This window comes from Prionailurus bengalensis, chromosome D1 (assembly GCF_016509475.1).
Source record: "Prionailurus bengalensis isolate Pbe53 chromosome D1, Fcat_Pben_1.1_paternal_pri, whole genome shotgun sequence".
NCBI classification, from domain to species: domain Eukaryota; kingdom Metazoa; phylum Chordata; class Mammalia; order Carnivora; family Felidae; genus Prionailurus; species Prionailurus bengalensis.
The window spans coordinates 57878089-57897764 of NC_057346.1; the positions used below are offsets into that span (position 1 = coordinate 57878089).

At 37.6% G+C, this 19676-nt stretch overlaps 1 protein-coding gene across 5 annotated transcripts in view; it reads left to right on the forward strand.

Annotated features, from left to right (window-relative positions):
- Positions 1-19676, forward strand: part of C2CD3 (C2 domain containing 3 centriole elongation regulator) — a 143613-nt gene that overhangs the window by 2533 nt on the left and 121404 nt on the right. For all 5 annotated transcript variants that reach the window (XM_043580265.1, XM_043580264.1, XM_043580267.1 and 2 more), the window contains exons 2-5: positions 1812-2081; positions 5020-5177; positions 17136-17359; positions 18152-18399. In XM_043580265.1, coding sequence (XP_043436200.1) covers positions 1812-2081; positions 5020-5177; positions 17136-17359; positions 18152-18399 — 900 coding nt within the window. The remainder of the gene's footprint in view (positions 1-1811; positions 2082-5019; positions 5178-17135; positions 17360-18151; positions 18400-19676) is intronic.

A 19676-nucleotide genomic window follows, 5' to 3' on the forward strand; every position in this document is an offset into this window, starting at 1 on the left:
ACTGTATCATTATATTTGTATTTTTAAAATGGTATCTTTTTTTTATTGAGGTATAGTTGACACACAATGTTATGCTAGTTTCAGGTATACAGCAGTGATTCCACAAGTCTATATGTTATACTGTGCTTACCACAAGCATAACTGCTATCTATCCCCATACAACGCTATTACAATACCATTGACTATATTCCTTATGCTGTACCTTTTATCCCTATGATTTATTCATTCCATACTTGGAAGTGTGTGTCTCCCATCCCCTTCATCTAGTTTGCCCATCCCCCTTCCCCTCTCCCCACTGGTGACTGCCTGTTTTTCCTTTGTATTTCGGGATCTGTTTCTGCTATTTTTTAAGATTCCACATGTAAGTGAATTTGTCTTTCTTTGTCTTATTTTACTTAAGCATAATACTCTGTAGGACCATCTGAGTGGTCTCAAAGGCAAGATTTCATTCTTTTTTTTTTCTTAATATTTATTTATTTTGAGAGAGACAGTGCAAGCGAGGGAGGGACAGAAAGAGAGCGGGAGACACAGAATCTGAAGCAGACTCCAGGCTCTGAGCTGTCAGCACAGAGCCTGACATGGGGCTCAAACTCACGAACTGCGTGATCATGACCTGATCATGACCTGATCATGATCTGGTGGCCACTTAACTGACTGAGCTACCCAAGCGCCCCTTTGTCCTTTTTTATGGCTGAGTAATAACCCATTGTGTATGTGTACCACCTCTTCTTTATCCATTCATCTATCAATGGACACTTGGGTTGCTTCCACACCTTGGCTAGTGTAAATAATGCTGCAATAAACATAGGGGTGGATATATCTTTTTTGTTAGTGTTTGAATTTGGGGGGTAGATACCCAGTAGTGGAATTACTGGGTCATATGGTATTTCTGTTTTTAATTTTTTCTAAATTTTTAATTGTTTCTTAATTTCTTTTGAGAGAGAGCACTCATGCATAAACTGGGGAGGGGCAGAGAGAGAATCCCAAGTAGGCTCTGCTGACAGCGCAGAGATTATGAAATCATGACCTGAGCCGAAATCAAGACTCAGGTTCTTAACCAACTGAGCCAACCAGGAGCCTGTATTTTTAATTTTTTAAGGAACCTCTGTATTATTTTCCATAGTGGCTACGCTAATTTACATTCCTCCCAGTGGTGCATGAGGGTTCTTTTTCCTCCACATCCTAGCCAACACTTATTATTTCTTGTCGTTTTGATTCTAGCCATTCTGACAGGTGAAAGGTGATATCTCATTGTAGTTTTAATTTGCATGAAATGATAGCTTTCAATTAAAGAGGAGTTTGTTTTCACATGTTTTAAGCTGGTATTGTATTCTTTACTTACAATAACTTGAATCAGACCCTGAATATGAATTAGTTATCAAAGTGGCTTAGGTGGGGGTGCCTGGGTGGCTCAGTCGATTGAATGTCAAGTCCAACTCTTGATTTTAGCTCAGGTCATGATTTCATGGTTTGTGAGTTGGAGCCCTATCTCAGGCTCCACGCTGATGTTGTGGAGCCTATTTGGGATTCTCTCTGCCCCCCTCATGTGTATGCTCCCTCTCATTTTCTCTCTCTCTCTCTCTCTCTCTCTCTCTCTCTCTCTCTCTCTCTCTCTCAAAATAAAATAAACTTAAAAAAAAAAAGTGGCTTAAGTGACTCGGTAAGTTATTCTGTGGTTTGGTTTGCTCTTTATAGGATAAATGTTCTCCTGGTAGAGACTAATATTTGTGTGTGTTCTCATTCAAAAAGCAGATTATATGTTTCTATATTTAGTCTGAATTTTGACTTAGTGTTTTTGGATTCCTCCACAGGTTTGAGTGACATTTCTCCATCTACAAGCCTTCCACCTCTGGTTGAAGGCCAGCTACGCTGCTTTCTGAGACTTACTGTTAATAAAGTCATATGGAAGATTGCAAAGCCTCCCACTTGTGTACTTGTCCGAGTGAGATGGTGGGGAGAAACATCAGATGGAACCCTTTTTTGTCCCAGGGACGCATTGCAGACTGAACCAAAAGCTGTCAGAACAACTACACGTTATGCTGTTCGCTGTGGTCCAAAGCAGTTTACCTCTTATCTAACTGGTATGTTTTTGTCTTATCATTTTAGCTTCAGGCCTAATAAATGTGTGTTATGTTGTTAGCAAAGGGTATTATCGTGTACATAGTATCTATGGCATTGTTAATTATTAAGTGAAAGAAGTTTTATAATAGCCACCATTTATTGAGAGTATACTATGTGCCAGCATTTGATACATATTGTTTCTAATCCTTAATAACCCTACAAGAAAAATATTTTCTGTGTTTTATAGGCAATGAAACTGAGGTGTAAAGATAAAATGAATACTCTCTAAGGTTACATAGTTGATAAATGGCAAAACTAGGATTTGAACCAGTTTCGGTCTGATACCAAAACTCATGCACTTTTCACTACCCCATGCTTCTTTAGTAGTAACTGTAGTCTCTGCTCTGGGACTCATGTTAAAGGAAGAAAGGGATAGATAGATAGATAGATAGATAGATAGATAGATAGATATGTCTATGTATAAGCTTTACTAAAAGTACAAGATAATACATGGTAAGTGAGTGGTTTAATGAATTAGTAATATAGGTTTTCATGGAAGGTAAGGATCCCTTTTTAATATTTATTTTTGAGAGAGAGAGAGAGAGAGCATGCACCCATGAGCAGGGGAGGGGCAAAGAGAGAGAGGGAGAGAGAATCCCAAGCAGACTCTGTGCTAACAGCACAGAGTATAACAATTTTTTGTGAACTGATTGGTCCAGTACCTGGCACATTGTAGGTGTGAGTCTTGTAAAAATGTAAAGTTTTTGGCACTGTAGGGAATACAGAAACTTTAGACGTAATCTCTGGTTAAAAGGATCAGTTGAAAAAAAACAAAACTGATACATATGAAATAGTAGTGACCAGTGGCAAACAATAAGTAATTAAATGTCTGATTACTTGGTGCATATAGTAAGTACTATATGAATATTCCATAATATTATCATGGGAACTTGAGAATCATAACTTAAGAACTCACTATCATAAGTTCTCAGGAAACCAGAATCCTACTTCTGTTGTGTACTAACTAGCTGTTTGAATTTAAGCAAGCATTTAATCTTCCTGTGCCTTAATTTTCCCCTTATTAAATTGAAGGGGTTAACCACCAAATGAGCCAATAATAAAATTTTATAAATCTAGTTAAGAAAGAAGCTTTGTTAAAAAAAAAGAGGTTAGAGTGGGAGTGAGCCAAAGCATAAGAGACTCTTAAAAACTGAGAACAAACTGAGGGTTGATGGGGGGTGGGAGGGAGGGGAGGGTGGGGGATGGGTATTGAGGAGGGCACCTTTTGGGATGAGCACTGGGTGTGTATGGAAACCAATTTGACAATAAATTTCATATATTGAAAACAAAAAAAAAGAAAGAAGCTTTGTTGAAGGTAGGATTTGAATAGTAGTTGGATGAGGTGAACCTTGTGATGGCCCAGCTATGGACATGAGTATGATGTGTTTATTAGAAAATGAAGACATAAGAGATCAAACATTAGTTCACATAAATATATGCTCTAACTGAAAACTTGGAAAAGTGTAACTATTTCTTAAGCTATGTGGTAGGTATTTGTTTCTTTATTCTTTTATGTACTCTTTTATATGCATATTTCATTTGAAAGAAAGAAAAGTGCATGGTTCTGGAAGCCATGAGGAAGCAGCCTGGTGGCCAGCCTGACAAAGCCCACACTGGGCCCCAATCATGAGTGGCCACCACTAGGCTTCAGGAGGTGCTAGGTTCATCAGAGCCCTTCTTCTCACCTCCTCTTCTCTACGTAGACTAGGCAGGCTACAGCAAACAGAAGCAGTTGAGTTCTTTTATATCAAAACAGCAAAACACCAAAGAGGAAGTTGAGAGAACTCCACTCTCTCTATTATACAAGCCTTCCTGACACCCTGTAACCATGTGCCTTGCACCAAGTGGAAAATAAACTCCAACCTGCCAGTTAGAAAGAAAGAAAGAAAGAAAGAAAGAAAGAAAGAAAGAAAGAAAGAAAGAAAGAAAGAAAGGAAGAAAGAAAGAAAGAAAGAAAGAAAGAAAGAAAGAAAGAAAGAAAGAAAGAAAATGAAAGATAGAAAGAAGAGGGGCGCCTGGGTGGCTCAGTTGGTTGAGTCCGACTTCGGCTCAGGTCATGATCTCTCAATTTGTGAGTTCGTGCCCCGCATTGGGCTCTGTGCTGACAGCTCAGAGCCTGGAGCCTGCTTCGGATTCTGTGTCTCCTTTTCTCTCTGCCCCTCCCCTGCTCATACTCTGTCTCTCTCTGTCTCTCAATAATAAATAAATGTTAAAAAATTTAAAAAAAAAAAGAAAGAAAGAAAGAAAGAAGAAAATGTATAAGGTAAACTAATGAATATATTGCCACAAATTAGTGTAAAACATGAATAGGTCCAGGTTGAAAAGAGCAAGGCAGTAAAAGAGAGTATATTAATTCCTCAAGTAAGGATAATTTATAGGAACAAGTGAAAATGTTAGCATTTTACAGTTTATAAAATACTTTCAAGTCCAACATCTTCTTTGATGTTTAAAACAATCCTGTGTAGTAGGTAGGGTGGTTTGTTTTATTCCTTTCTTTGTATCTATTTTACCTTATTCCAACGGGAAGTTAGGACAATTACAAATACATGTTAAGGACAGAAAGATTTTTTTTTAATATATAAGAAAATATTTACATTTTAAATCATTAAAAATTTTTTGTTTAAGGTAAATGAAAATACAGTAGGAGGAATGAGAGGAAGCCCCTGGGATTTACTACTATGCATGCAGTGGGTATTCTCATTTTCTGATGAATTTGGGTTTCAGAGTTTAAAAGTGACATACCCAGGGTCACCCTAATGCCAACCCTGATAGTAGGTGCATGTTTTATTTGAAAATAAAATAATTTAAGTAAAAAAGTTTTCTCATACATACCCACCTCCAAAAAAAAAAGAAAGTAAATGAAAAATATCTGTGTATGTTATAATTGTTTCTGATTAGATATGGCTGTGCTGGTGCTGGAAGTAATCACCAAACTTGATCATCTTCCAATTGGTAGAGTTCAGATCAGTGGACTAGCTCAGCTTTCTCCAACCCATCACATCAATGGATTTTTTACCATTGTTTCACCAACATCTAAGAAACTTGGAGAACTCCAGGTAATAATATTTTAATTCTTTGCTGCGTAGAATAAAATTTTTTCAGTACAAATAGTTGAGTCTGTTTGTAGAATGGATAGGTACATGACTCCCATTTATCATGGTAATTCCCACTTCATGCCTTTGTTCATGTTTTTACCCAGTCTTTTTTTTTTTTAATATAATTTATTGTCAAATTGGCTTACATACAACACCCAGGGCTCATCCCAACAAGTGCCCTCCTTAATGCCCATCACCCATTTTCTCCTCTTCCCCACCCCCCCCCCCATCCACCCTTAGTTTGTTCTCTGTATTTAAGAGTCTCTTGTGGTTTGCCTCCCTCCCTCTCTGTTTGTAACTATTTTTTTCCCCATCCCACCCCCCATGGACTTCTGTTAAGTTTGTCAAGATCTACATATGAGTGAAAACATGATACCTGTCCTTCTCTGACTGACTTATTTCACTCAGCATAATACCTTCCAGTTCCATCCACGTTGCTGCAAATGGCACCGTCTTTATAATGTATCTTATCCAAATCCTCTTAGTGCTTTACTACCCATCTGAAGTGCCAAGAGTCCTTCACAGCTCCTACTGCATTCATTCTTCTCTGTACTCTTTATTAAATTTATGACATTAATTATATAATCATTGTTTGGTTACAATCCTACACAATCTCTAAAATTATGTACTAGTCATTTCCCTTTAATTCCCTTTCTTTTTAGTTTCTAGATTCCCTGGGAGGCAGGACATTGTTTTCTACTTTCTGTGTTTTTCCCACAGCTCCTAACATAATGCCAAGCAATAATTGCTTGTTTGACTCATATAAGTGGCATCTTTGATGTGTTCATTCGTGCCTACAACCTTTTTATACAGTATTATGTGCCACTAAGGATACAGAGATAAGAGATGATTCTTTCATATAGTTTTCCAAAGTCACATAGGAGGAAATAGGAGAATAATAAGTAGAATGCTCTGTGATAGATGTTATGCTACATCCTGTACACACAGGATGGTGGAAAGAACATGGAAGGGTCCTTTTCTGAGCGAGACTTTTTGGGAGTGCTTCCTAGAAAGTTCTGAGTATTCAAATCACTTAGAAATTTAATGAATTTTACCTTTTCAAATGTATTCTAAAATACAGAAGGTTAAACAGGTAGAGAAAAGACATACAGCATTATCAAATGTGAGAACTTCTTCTAAAACTATGAGCACAGGAGTGCCTAGCTGGCTCAGTCGGAAGAGCAGGAGACTCTCGATCTCTGGGTCCTGAGTTGGAGCCCCACATTGGGTGTAGAGATTGCTAAAAAAAAAAGCCAAAAAAACAAAAAACAACAACAAGCGCATAAATGTGTTAGTGGAACAGAATAGAGTCCAGAAATAATTCTGGGACGCCTGGGTGGCTCAGTCTAAGTGTCTGACTTTGGCTCAGGTCATGATCTCATGGTTCATGAGTTCAAGCCCCATATCAGGCTCTGTGCTGACAGTTGGGAGCCTGGAGCCTGCTTCAAATTCTGTTGTCTCCCTCTCTCTCTGCCCCTCCCTCAGTTGCGCTGTCTCTCAAAAATAAATAAACATTAAAAAAAAAAAAATTCCAACTGAATGAAAGAATGTAACATTTTCTTTCTCATATTTTTATATATAATGAATTAAAAAATAGTGGCACCTTATGTTAGTAACTTCATAGTGAAGTGAGTATGGCTACTTTTCTGATAATGGTACAGATTTACCTTAGATCTGCAAGACAATTTGGCATTGTGTTTCAAGAGCCCTAAAATTGCCATATATCATTTACCTAAGTAATTCTACCCTTAGGAACTTATCTTAAGGAAATACCATAAAAAGAGAGGGAAGCTATATGCTTACGTCTAGTCATGGAAATACACTTTAAAAAAATTTGTTTTAATGTTTATTTATTTTTGAGAGAGAAAGAGACAGAGCCTGAGCAGGGGAGGGGCAGAGAGAAAGGGAAACACAGAATCCAAAGCAGGCTCCAGGTTCTGAGCAGTCAGCACAGAGCCCGATGCAGGGCTCAAACTCATGAACCACGAGATCATGACCTGAGCCGAAGTTGGATGCTTAACTGACTGAGCCACCTACGCACCCCAGAAATACACTTTTAATGTTGAAAAAATGAAAACAATGTATTCAAAAATATTAAAATTATAGTCTATTAGTAGAATATTTTGTTTCTGTAAAAGACAAAATTACATAATTGTATAGCCTCATGGAAAAATGGATTTTGGATTGATAACAAACAAGAATTAAAATTAAATACACATACATACATGTATTATCAATGACTGGGAAAAAATAAGGAAAATTAAAAGCAGTTTGAGTAGGGACGCCTGGGTGTCTCAGTCGGTTAAACATCCAGCTTCGGCTCAGGTCATAGTCTCACGTTTCGTGGGTTCAGGCCCCGCATCTGACAGCTCGGAGCCTAGAGCCTGCTTCAGATTCTGTCTCCCTCTTTCTCTGCCACCACCCTGCTCATGCTCTGTCTCTCTCTCTCAAAAATTAAAATTAAAATTAAAAAATTTGAAGTGTAGGATTCTAGGTGGGGTTTTTTCCTATTTTTAAAATTGAGATATAATTTGGGGTGTCTGGTGGCTTAGTTGGTTAAGTGTCCAACTCTTGATTTCACCTTAGTCACAATGTGAAGATTCGGTTTGTGGGATCGAGCCCCAGGTCGGGCTCTGTCCTCACAGCATGGAGCCTGCTTGAGATTCCCTCTCCTCCTCTCTCTCTCTCTCTGCTCCTGGCGTTCTCATTTTTAAAAAATAAAATAAAATTGAGATATAATTCCCATAAGATTCACCCTTTTAGAGTAAACAATTCAGTGTTTTTTAATATGTCCACAAGATTTTATAACCATCACCACTATCTAATTCCAAAAAGGAGCACTGTGCCCATTAGCAGTCATACCCCTTTTCACCCTTTACCAGTCCCTGGCAACCACTAATTTAACTTCTGTTTTTAATGTATTTGCCTATTCAGGACCGTTCATATAAATGAAATAATATATTATGTAGCCTTTTGTAACTGACTTCTTTCATGTAGCATGATGTTTTCAAAGTTCATCTTTGTTGTGGCATGTATCAGTACTTCATTCCTTATGATGCCTGGATAATATTCCATTGTATGGATAGGCCACATGTTTATCCATTCTTCAGTTGATGAACATTTGGTTTATTTCCACTTCTTGACCACTGTGAATAATGGCAGCCGCCATAAACATTCACTTACAAGGTTTTTTGTGAACATGTTTTCATTTCTTTTGGGTATATACCTAGGAGTAGAATTTCAGTCATAGGGTACGTATGTTTAACTTTGAAGAACTGCCAGACTGTTTTCTAAGGTGCCTGCATCATTTTTTCCCTATATTTAAGTATCAGTTGCTGCAATAATACTTGTGTGAGTGTTTATTTAAATGTCATTGGAATTTTTGGAAAATTGTATAGAGCTTTACAGACAGAAGTCAGATTTTAAAAGATTATGGAATAAGGAAATAAGTAGCAATTAGAGATTTCTGTTTCCCAAGTAAATGTCAATGAAAAGAGGGAGAGGTAGTGTGATCTAGTGGAAATAGCACTAGAGTTGGACATGAAAAATTGGTTAAAAAGCAATTCTGGTGTTCACTTGTCCTCTCTGAGCTTCCGTATCCTATTTTATAAACTGAATATACTAAAACATTTCCCTCACAGCATTGTTGCAGGGATTGAGATTTAAAAAATTTGGAAACACTTAACATGGTGTTTAGGCATGTGATGGGGACATGGCAAATTTATTTGAATTTGAGAGGACACTAACTGTGGGTAGCAGAATTCAGAAATTTGATCATTACTGTTTTAGAACAGGGGTTGACACACTTTGCCTGGTGTTCCATATCTGGCCTTCTAACTGAATGTGGTTTTTGCATTTTTAAAATGGTTATTTGAAAACTAATATCCAATAAATAAAGCCTAAAATATTTATTCTCTGCCCCTTTATGGAATACGCTTGCTGGCCCCTTTTTAGAGCATGATTTGTTTGTAGACCAAAGAGAAGCAAGTGAAGAAAGAAATTGAAAATAAGAGGATAACTGAGCCAGTATCTTGAAGGTCATGAAGAGAATTAAATGGGAATGAGTTTTTATCATGAACTCAGCTAATAGGGTTACACTGGGGATAGAGGAATTATAACCAGTAGGAAAAGAGGAAGAACATTTTGAAATAGACAAAATTGAAGAAGTTCATTCTGATCGTTTTCTCATCAGCATTTATTGTATGCCTCTCTGCCATGTGTTAGGCACTGTATATTTTGTTAACTTTTTTTTTGTTTTTCTTAGAGATATGCAAAACAATATCTTATATGTATAAAATATAAAAACAACATATAGTGGAATGCCCATTGTCTCCTCACCCAGGCTAAGAATTTTTTTTTTTACGTTTATTTATTTTGAGAGAGCGAGAAAGAGCGCAAGCAGGGGAGGGGTAGAGAGAGAGGGAGAGAGAATCCCAAGCAGGCTCCTCACTGTCAGCACAGAGCCCAATGTGGGGCTTGACCCGAGCTGAAATCAAGAGTCCAAAACTTAACTGACTGAGCTACCCAGGTGCCCCCAGACTAAGAAATATTAATAGAGTAAGTAAAAGGAGCGAGTTTTAGAGATTCATCCGTATTGTTTTGTATATCAGTAGTTCCCTTTTGCAGAGGTATGTTCTATTGCATTGATAATTTCACAGTTGTGGTTTTTTGTTTTTTTTGTTTTTTTTGTTTTTTATCTATTTACCAGTTGGTGGAAATTTGGGTTTTCTTTTTTTGTTTGTTTTTTGTTTTGTTTTGTTTTTATTTTTATTTTTTTTTTTTTACTACTTTTTGCCTGTTATGAATAAAGCAACTCTTTGTGTGGACACTTGTTTTTATTTTCTTTGGAAAATACCCAAAAATGGAATTGCTGAGTCATGGTTAACTTTTTAAGAAACTACCAGACCATTTCCAAAGTGGTTGCATAACTTTACATTCCCATCAGTAGTATATAAACATTCTCCGTATAAACATCTACTTGGTATGTAGTTGCTCCACGTCCTTGCCATTACTTGGTTTGGATAGTCTTTTTAATTTTTGTCATTCTAGTGTTCTACTGAGTAGGTACTGATATCTCACTGTGGTTTTAGTTTGTATTTCCTGATGATTAATATATTGAGTATTTTTTCATAGGCTTTGGGCCATTATCTTCTTCAGGGATTCACAGGCTATATAACCCCCAAGGCAAGTCTGACTCACTCACCACCTATATTTGTAGATAATTTTATTAGAACACAGCCATACTCACTTATCTGCGTGTGGTCTGTTGCACCTTCCACGCTGTAACAGCAATGTAGAGTAGTCCCCCCGCCCACATCTGCAGTTTCTTTTTTGGTGGTTTTAATGTAGTTGACACTTAATGACTGTAGTTGGTGATTTTAATGTAGATGACACTTAATGTCATCATGTGTGCATTTTATCATCTTATCACTAGAATAAAGGTGAATACAGTACAATGAGATATTTTGAACAAGACCACATTCACATAATTTATTTTATTTTATTATTAGCTATTGTAAATCTCTTACTGTACCTAATTTTTAAGTTAAACTTTGTCATAGTTATGTAAGTATATAAGAAAAAAACATATGTATAGGTTCAGTACTATGTGCAGTTTGAGGCATCCACTGGGGATCTTGGAACATATCCCCCGTGGATAAGGAGGGACTACTGTAATTATGACAGAAACTGTATGGCATGCAAAGCCTAAAATATTAATTCTCTGGCTCCTTCACAGGAAAGAAAAAGTAATCAGTATATCTTATGGTTCAGCTTTAAAGAGGGATTCCATATGTAGTCAATTCAAGACTGTTTTGGGGACCAGCAAAGCAGTGATATGACAAGAACTCCCATCACTCACTGCATACACATTTTTTAAAAAGTTTTTTAATATTTATTTATTTTTGAGAGAGAGAGAGAGAGACAGAACGTGATCAGGGGAGGGGCAGAGAGAGAGGGAGACACAGAATCCAAAGCAGGCTCCAGGCTCTGAGCTGTTAGCATAGAGCTTGATGCAGGGCTTGAATTCACAAACCATGAGATCATGACCTTAGTTGAAGTCTGATGCTCAATCGACTGAGCCACCCAGGTGCCCCTGATACTCAGTTTTAAAAGTCATTTTTAAATTAATATTTTACCTTCACATAAAGAGTCAAATAACTCTGTTACAAAAATGAGTCCCTCACATAGACCCATACTTTTCCCAGAGGCAACTACTTTCAACTCCTGCCCCTGATTCTTATGGTATTTACCTCTATAGTTCCAAATAATATGCTTATATTTATGTCACATCTTCATCTCCTCCCCCACCCTCTCAGTTTTCAGGCACTGTCTTCTGACTTCCTAATACAGAAGATGCAAATTTAGCTTAATCCCACATCCTTCTACCTCCCCATCTCCCAACCTGCCCACTCAGTTATACTATAAACATTGATTGTTGATCTAACCAAAATTACTGAGCAACTTTCATGCCACAACAACAAAGTACAGTAGTCTCCCCTATCCGCAATTTCTCTTTGGTGGTTTTAGTGTAGTTGGGAAGCATGTGATGCTCCTTCTGACTTATCCTCAGAAGATCAGTAGTAGCCGATCTCCATGTCACAATGCTTATGTTGTTCATCAAACTTAATGTCATCATGTACGCATTTTATCATCTTATCACTAGAATAAAGTTAAGTACAGTACAATAAGATATTTTGAGCAAGACCACATTCACATAATTTATTATATAAGCAGGTAACATAATATATACATACGTATGATTCTTTTACATTGTAATTGAAGAACAAGTAAATTATAAATTCTTTCATTTTGAAATCAGTTCCTTTGATCTGACTAAAAATATCAGACGTTTTACATTTGGTGGACACTACAGCATTGATTTTTTTAAACCATTTAAGAATAAAATTTAGTTTTTCTTCAGTTTAACAACAAAATAACTGTTTACAAACATGAGTGTTTCCAATCAAGGGCAGAATCTTAGCACAATAATTTTTGAAGTTAGGATATTATTACTAAGACATTCTTTTTTAAAATTTATTTTTATTTTAAGGATAGAGAGAGCACAAGTGGGGGAGAGGAATGGGGGGGGTGCAGAGAATCCCAAGCAGGCTCCACGCTCCGTGAGGAACTCGATGCTGGGCTCAATCCCACGATCCTGAGATCGTGACCTGAGTCGAAATCAAGAGCCAGATGCTTAACTGACTGAGCCACCCAAGCACCCTGAGACTTTGATACCTTAAAGTTCTTATCTTAATACATAATTTCACGTCATAGGAGTATCACTTATTTTATTTGCATTTTAAAAACAAACCTTATTTAAAATCAGTACTTTTCTGTTTATTCCATTTTTGTCCTGCATCTTTTTTACATACTAATTATAATTCTACTATAGGTTGGTTCATAATGCTGTCTTTTGACAGTCACATTTTACCCCCTAACAGTCACTTTTTGTGGGTTTTTTTTTTTTTGCCTTATTTTATCATTAGGAATATTCTCTTCCACGCAGAAATATGCCTTCTCACATTTCTTTTGAAAATCGTGGGTCTCTAATTCTCTCTGGGACAGGAGAAATATTTCACTTTCCTCTTGATTCTGCTGTAAGAAAGACCATAGTCTACAGAACCCAGAGATGGTACAGGAATAGTATAAACTCTATACACCTAACTTTGACAATTTACATGAATTCTTCGAAAACCACAAACTACCAAAAATCACTCAAAATGAAACACCTGGGGCACCTGTGTGGCTCAGTTGGTTGAGCTCTGAGTCTTGATTTCAGCTCAGGTCATGATCCCAGGGTTGTGGGAGTGAGTCCCACATTGGGCTCTGTGCTGAGCATGAGGCCTGTTAAAGATTCTCTCTCTCCCTTTGCCCCACCCCCCCATGTGTGTGTGTTCATGCTCTCTCTCTCTCTCTCAAATAAAAAAAGAAATACATAACCTGAATAGACCTGTAACTATTAAATTGCTTTTGCATTTTAAACCCTTTTACAAAAAAAACCCTCCAGGCCAAGTTAATTTTACTGGCAAATTCTTCCAAACATTTAAAAAAAATGGAAGGGCCACCTGGGTGGCACCATCAGTTAAGCATCCAACTCTTGATCTCGGCTCAGGTCATGATATATCACAGTTCATGAGTTCAAGTCTTGCATTGGGCTCTGTGCTGCTGGGCTGGAACTTGCTTGGGATTCTGTCTGTCCAAATAAAGAAAGGAAGGGGGGTGGGGGTGGGAGGAAGTGCACCAATTTTGCACAATCTTTTCCAGAAAATAGGAGAAAATACTTTTCAGTTTATTTTATGAGTCTTGCACCACCTTGATAGCAAAACTAGAGAAGGACAGTTTAAGATCTAGACCTAAAAATAAACCTAAAAATCCTCAAGAAAATATTAGCGAGTTGGGTCCAGCACTATATAAAAAGGATAATAAGACCATGTCCAGGTGGGGTCTATCCCAGGAATGCAAGACTGTCTCAGTTTTTGAAAATCAACCAGTGTGACAAGCTACGTTAATAATAGAATACTACTAAGTCTGTAAAAAAGGCATGAACTATTGATACACACACGACATAGAGGAACCTGAGAGGCATTACTCTGAGTGAAAGAAGCCTGTCTCAAAAGGTTACATACCATATGTTTTCCATTTATATGACATTCTCAAAAAGCCAGAACCATAATAGTCAAGAATAGATCAGCTGTTGCTAGGGATTAGGGGTGAAGAGAGCGTGTGACTACAGAGGGATAGCTTCAGGGAGCTTTTTGAGATGATGGAAGTGTTCTCTATCTCGATTGTGGTGGTGGTTACATGCATCTATTCATAGGTTAAAATTTATAGGAGTGTATGTACACACAAAAGTGTCCATTTTATTGTAAGAAAGTAAAATTTTTAAAAGCCCCCACAGACCAAATGTGATGATGAACAACAGTTATCAGTCTGCCTCATTGAAATATGGCTGGGGACTTTTCAAATTGGAGCATGTACCCTGACTAAAGCCACTAGTCTACTTCATCTAATTTTTGCCACATTGGAATGGAGACCCAGCATTGTTGGATTTTCTGATTTTCCAAGAGAAGCCAGAATTACTAAATATTACACAAAATCTGGTATTGTCAAGCATTGTTACATAATTTAAAAAAATTTTTTTAAGTGCTGTGTTGACCAGCATAGGTCTGAAAAATAGGCATACTAATAGGCTGTCACTGATGCTGATGTTGTAGTAGATCATCGTGGGCAGCTTAGTGTTAAAGACAGCCTTGAGTCATTGAGAGAAGACTGATGAATGTCCCTAGGGTTGCTCTGTTATGGGTGTGAGACTTTTATGGTAGACTTATGGTATTTGTGGGTGGCATGGGCTTCTGAAGAGATGTGATATATTTAGGTGACAGAATGATGGTCTGGGGATGGTACCAGAACGGAATAAGTCAACTTCCCTCATCCCGGCTAGTAAAAGCAGTAGTTTCCATTGGAGAAGGCTTCAGAGAAATTGGGGCATTTTAAGAAAGGGAATGTTCAGTTGAAGTGGTAAGGAAGTTTGTATGAAATAGAAACCCTACAGGGCTCTGTGAGGGGATTGGCAGAGGAGTGAACACAAGAATGAACCGTGATTGAGGAGGAGTATGACTGAGGTGGACAGGAATGCTAATCTAGGAGGTGAATGTAGGAGTGTATTGGGTACATTATGTGGAAGCAGAGGAGTTAAGAGTGGCAATCTCTTGGATTTGTAGGAATTGCTGAAACATTTTATACCTCTAAAGCTTGACTCATGCTCTTCCCTCTACCTGGAATGTTGTGCCTCAACCTCCCTCAGCCTTATCTGTATCATTCCTATACAAAATTCTAAATCCAGGGGCAGCTGGGTGGCTCAGTCTGTTAAGCGGCCAACTTCGGCTCAGGTCATGATCTCGCGGTCCGTGAGTTCGAGCCCCGCGTTGGGCTCTGTGCTGACAGCTCAGAGCCTGGAGCCTGTTTCAGATTCTGTGTCTCCCTCTCTCTGACCCTCCCCCGTTCATGCTCTGTCTCTCTCCGTCTCAAAAATAAATAAATGTTAAAAATAAATTTTTTTAATAAATAAAATTCTAAATCCAGATGTTTACGTTTCACTTCTGGAAACCATCCCTGGCACTCCTTCCTCACCTCTTCCCCAAGCTCAGACCTCTCTTTCTCATACCATCCGGTATATATCCCTATCTCAGAGCTCACCATCTTATATTAAAATTACTTTTTTTTAAGTTCCCCTATAAAATACCATGGTCCTCTGTGGGTCAGGTTCCATATTTTATTCATCTCTTTGCCTTAGACAGGTAGCACACAGCCTGGCATTGAGCTAGTACCAATAAATATTTCTTGAACAGAGAAGTTAGGTTAGCACATGTTTTAATTATAAGATTGGCATAGCAGGTACCTGGACTTTCTTCTTTCTTTAAGAGCCACTGGTAGTATAGGCCTATGAGCTGTTTTGTGATTGGCTCAGATCTGCTTAGAGAAAAAGCAAAACTCAGTGCCAGATAGCAAGTCATGGTTAAGGCCAGGGACATCGCCTTTATTCTCAGTGTCTTCTTTGTTTCTAAAATACAGTGGCAGCCTTTTGGGAAATGATGAATGGTAAGGGAACGCTTTCTGACATTTACATTTGGGCAGCCAGGATTTTATGTGATGCTATTACAGTGATCACTGCACAGAGTATTTATCCTACTGCATTCCTGTCATTTGTCTTTGTAGAAAATCGTGATGGTGAACAGATTTAAAAGACTTTATGTTACCTGGTTCATGAAAAGAATTCTCCTCATCAGGAGCCAGGTGTATTTTATTGAGTCTGTGCCTTTGCAGTTTCTCTGCACAAATTATTCCATTGACCTTTCCAGAGACATCTTAAAATAATCTAACTGCAACCTTCCCTTATTGTGTTAGGCCATTTATCATTATTTAACTCTGGCTGCTCGAACAATTCCTTCTGCTTTCTCTGTCATTGGAACTGAACTTTCAACATCATTCTTTTATTTTGTGGTATATTCTTCCATTTCTTTCCTAAAGTTTTGCTTTAGGCTGTATTTTTTAGACTCTGTTCCTCCATTAGGCTTTTCAGGGGCTGGAGAGCCATTTAGTAGAGAACCTGAACTCACAGGAATGAGATGATAAAAGAAACTTCAAGTGATTACTTTTCATGTTAGTGTTTTTCCCTCTTCCCCCTGCCTAATCTCCAGCATAGAATTAAGGTCTTATTTTTCTCAAATAACCAACAATAGGGATGTGGAAGGTGTTACTATTCTTTTATTCATCAGACATAATAATTAGACATTGTTAGGCATAATAGACTTGCACACTAAGTGTGTCTTATGCTATTCAGTCCAGACAAAAATGAAAAGAACAAGTCCATGCCTTCAAGGAACTGAGAATCTAATCAGGATAATGAATGAACTAGAAGTTACAAAATACCTCCTGTAAGCCTCCGCTTTTTTTTTTTTTTTCCTTCAAATAGAACAGTATACTTTCCTGACAGAGTTATATCATTCATTACATGAGCTTCTCGGTGTGACAAACTTAGCACACCTTATGGCCTGTAGTAAGTTCAATGAATGGGGCTTATATTGATGGATAGATAAAGAATAAGTGGAAACATGAAGGAAATGGCCATGACATCTCTATCTAGACACAAAGAAGTTTTCACAGAGAAAGTAATACTGCAAGAAATTGCATATACAAAGACATAAGGGAATGAAACATAAGGTACATTTAGAGAACCCTAAATAATTGCTATATCTGGGAGAGAGGGATGGACGAGGGGAGGAAAGTGAGAGGTAAGGCTTCTGAGGTAGGCAGGAACTTGAACTTGATCCTATAAGGAGTGGGGGCCATATTAATCAGGGAGTCTTAAAATTAGTCAATACCAAAGAAAATTTATGATATATTACATGTCTCTTTCAGGTCTCACTTGCTCTGGAGCCTCTGTCAGAAACTTATGACAGCTACAATCCTCTTCCTACCACTGACATGACAGAAAATGTGGTTTTATCTGAGCAGGAATTCAGAGAATATACTGAACCCAACAATACTCAGTTTCTGGTTCCATCAAGGCCTCGTAGGATACCTACCACCAAAATGGACGGAAAAGAGTTAACAGCTAACAGTAGTAGATCAACCACTCCGAGGTAATTACCACAGTCTGTCAGCTAACTCCCACTGTACTGATCATTTCTTTTATCTGTGTTTGGATTAAAGACTGAATGTAGTCATTCATTCAGCAAATAAATATGAAGTACCTACTGTCTGCCTAGGCCAGTACCAATTACTAGGCATAGAAATTAATGAGACAATTCTTATCTTTGAGGATTGCTCACAATCTATTAGGGAGACCAATGTACAGATAAAGAAGTAAGATTAAGTCATACACAGATGCCATGATAGATGTCCATGAGGGAAAGGAGAGAAAGGGTGGTATTTCGTGAAACAGAATGGAGTAAGAGAAATAGATTTTTTTATTTTCTAATTTAAGAGAGATAGTGAGCATGAGTGGGGTAGAGGGGCAGAGGTGGGGAGAGAGACAGAATCCCAAGCAGACTCCATGCTTCATTGCAGAGCCCAATGTGGGGCTTGATCCCACGACCCTGGGATCATGACCTGAGCCAAAATCAAGAGTCAGATGCTCAACCAGGTGAGCCACCCAGGCGCCCTGAAATAGATTTGTCTTTTAAATAATTACGAGGCATTTGTTTTGTGTCTGGCTCTGTGCTGAGCTCTTTATTTCATTGTCTCACTTGAGCCACAACCATACAACTGTAGGTGAAGCATGTATTATTTATTTCATTTGGGAGATCATAAATGAATTTACAAAGTCTAAACTACACTGCTATAAACTACTCATGCACTTTCTGTCTCCGACAAAGTGAAATGTTACCATAATGGGTAATATATTGCTAAAATTCTCCTTTATTTTAAAACAGGGGAAAGGACCACTTGTACTTTGCAGAGAACTCTGATACCATAAAGGATTCTTCATTTGGACTACAACACCATCTTAATTCAGGACAGAGTTTAGAGTGTATGACTCTGAAAGGCAGAGCCCCACGGAAGCAGATGTCCCTTCTTAACAGTTCTGAATTCCAGCCTCAAATTACGACAGTGGCCAAGAGTCAGAGTGACTCGTGCATTATTTCTTCAAACAACCCCCCTACCAAGGACCTTCTTTCAGGTATGTATGTATTTATGAACAAAGACTAAGCTATATTTATTAGAATTACTCTGCCTGTTAGTCAGTCTTCAAAGAGAACCAAGACTTCTGCTTGAACTAAATAGCCAAATAAAAGTGAGTAATCTCACTGACATTCAGAATCTCTCATCATTTAAAGGCAGCTCCATTAAACCAGTAAGTTACTTCTAAATAATTATTGGTGCTTACAACTGTAGGTTTAGGGAAGGAGCCATTTAAAATGAACCTGGATATGGGGGGAAAGCATTTATCATATTATATTATTCCTTATTTTTCCACAAATAATTTAAAGCAAATATGCTTTTTGTCTCATCAGCAGTATTTAATTGTACCACTGTGGAGAGGCTAGTACTAAATCTGTCTCACATTCTGAAAATTGTTGGTCTCAGTGGAAATATTCAGTGCACAACAACTGCTAATCTTAAACCTGGGAATTGAATATGATTTGCAGCCAAACACAAGTAGAAGGAAGTCAGTTTACCTATATAAGGGCTTAAATTGAAATTTAAAAGTCCAAATAGGATTATTTGGGAGTGGTATTATAAAAGCAACTGAGGTCCTTACATTACAATGTAATGCTTCAACCATATATCTCTGTAACATTAGTAGCGTGACAGGAATTTGTTTCCATGCTCACAAGTAAATTTCCAAAGTAGAATGTCTGCAGCATTAGTAGAAAAGTCTTTAAAATAACTATTTGGATACAAAATTTACATTAGTCAGGGTATTTTTTTCATGAAGAAAGATATTTCATTCATATTTTTTGAACTGAAATGTCTGTGATCCCCTATTTTAAAAAATATACTCTGATTATAATCTATTAATGTTAATCTTCAGTGCAATCCTAGGCTACATTAACAAGAATGAATTATCCCAATATACTATACTATACTATACTATCTGCACCTGTCAGCTCACACCTGGAATATTTTCTATAGTCACCAGACTTGGAGAAAGATATTTTTTGCTCATTAAGCAGTTACTTACTTAGTACCTATCATATGTCTGGCATTCTTCTACATGTCAGAATACAGCGATTTAAATTAAAACAAAAACAAAATTCTGCATCATGGACCTTGTATTCTAGATGGAAAGACCAATGACAAACCAGGTAAATAGGTAAGTGTGTAGTGTTAGATGATGATAATGGCAATGGGAAAAAAACAAAGGAAGGCATATGAGAGAAGGGGATTTTAGTTTTACATAGGTTGGCAAAGGAAGGCCTCATTAAAAAAGCAACATGAGAGTAAAGATCTAAA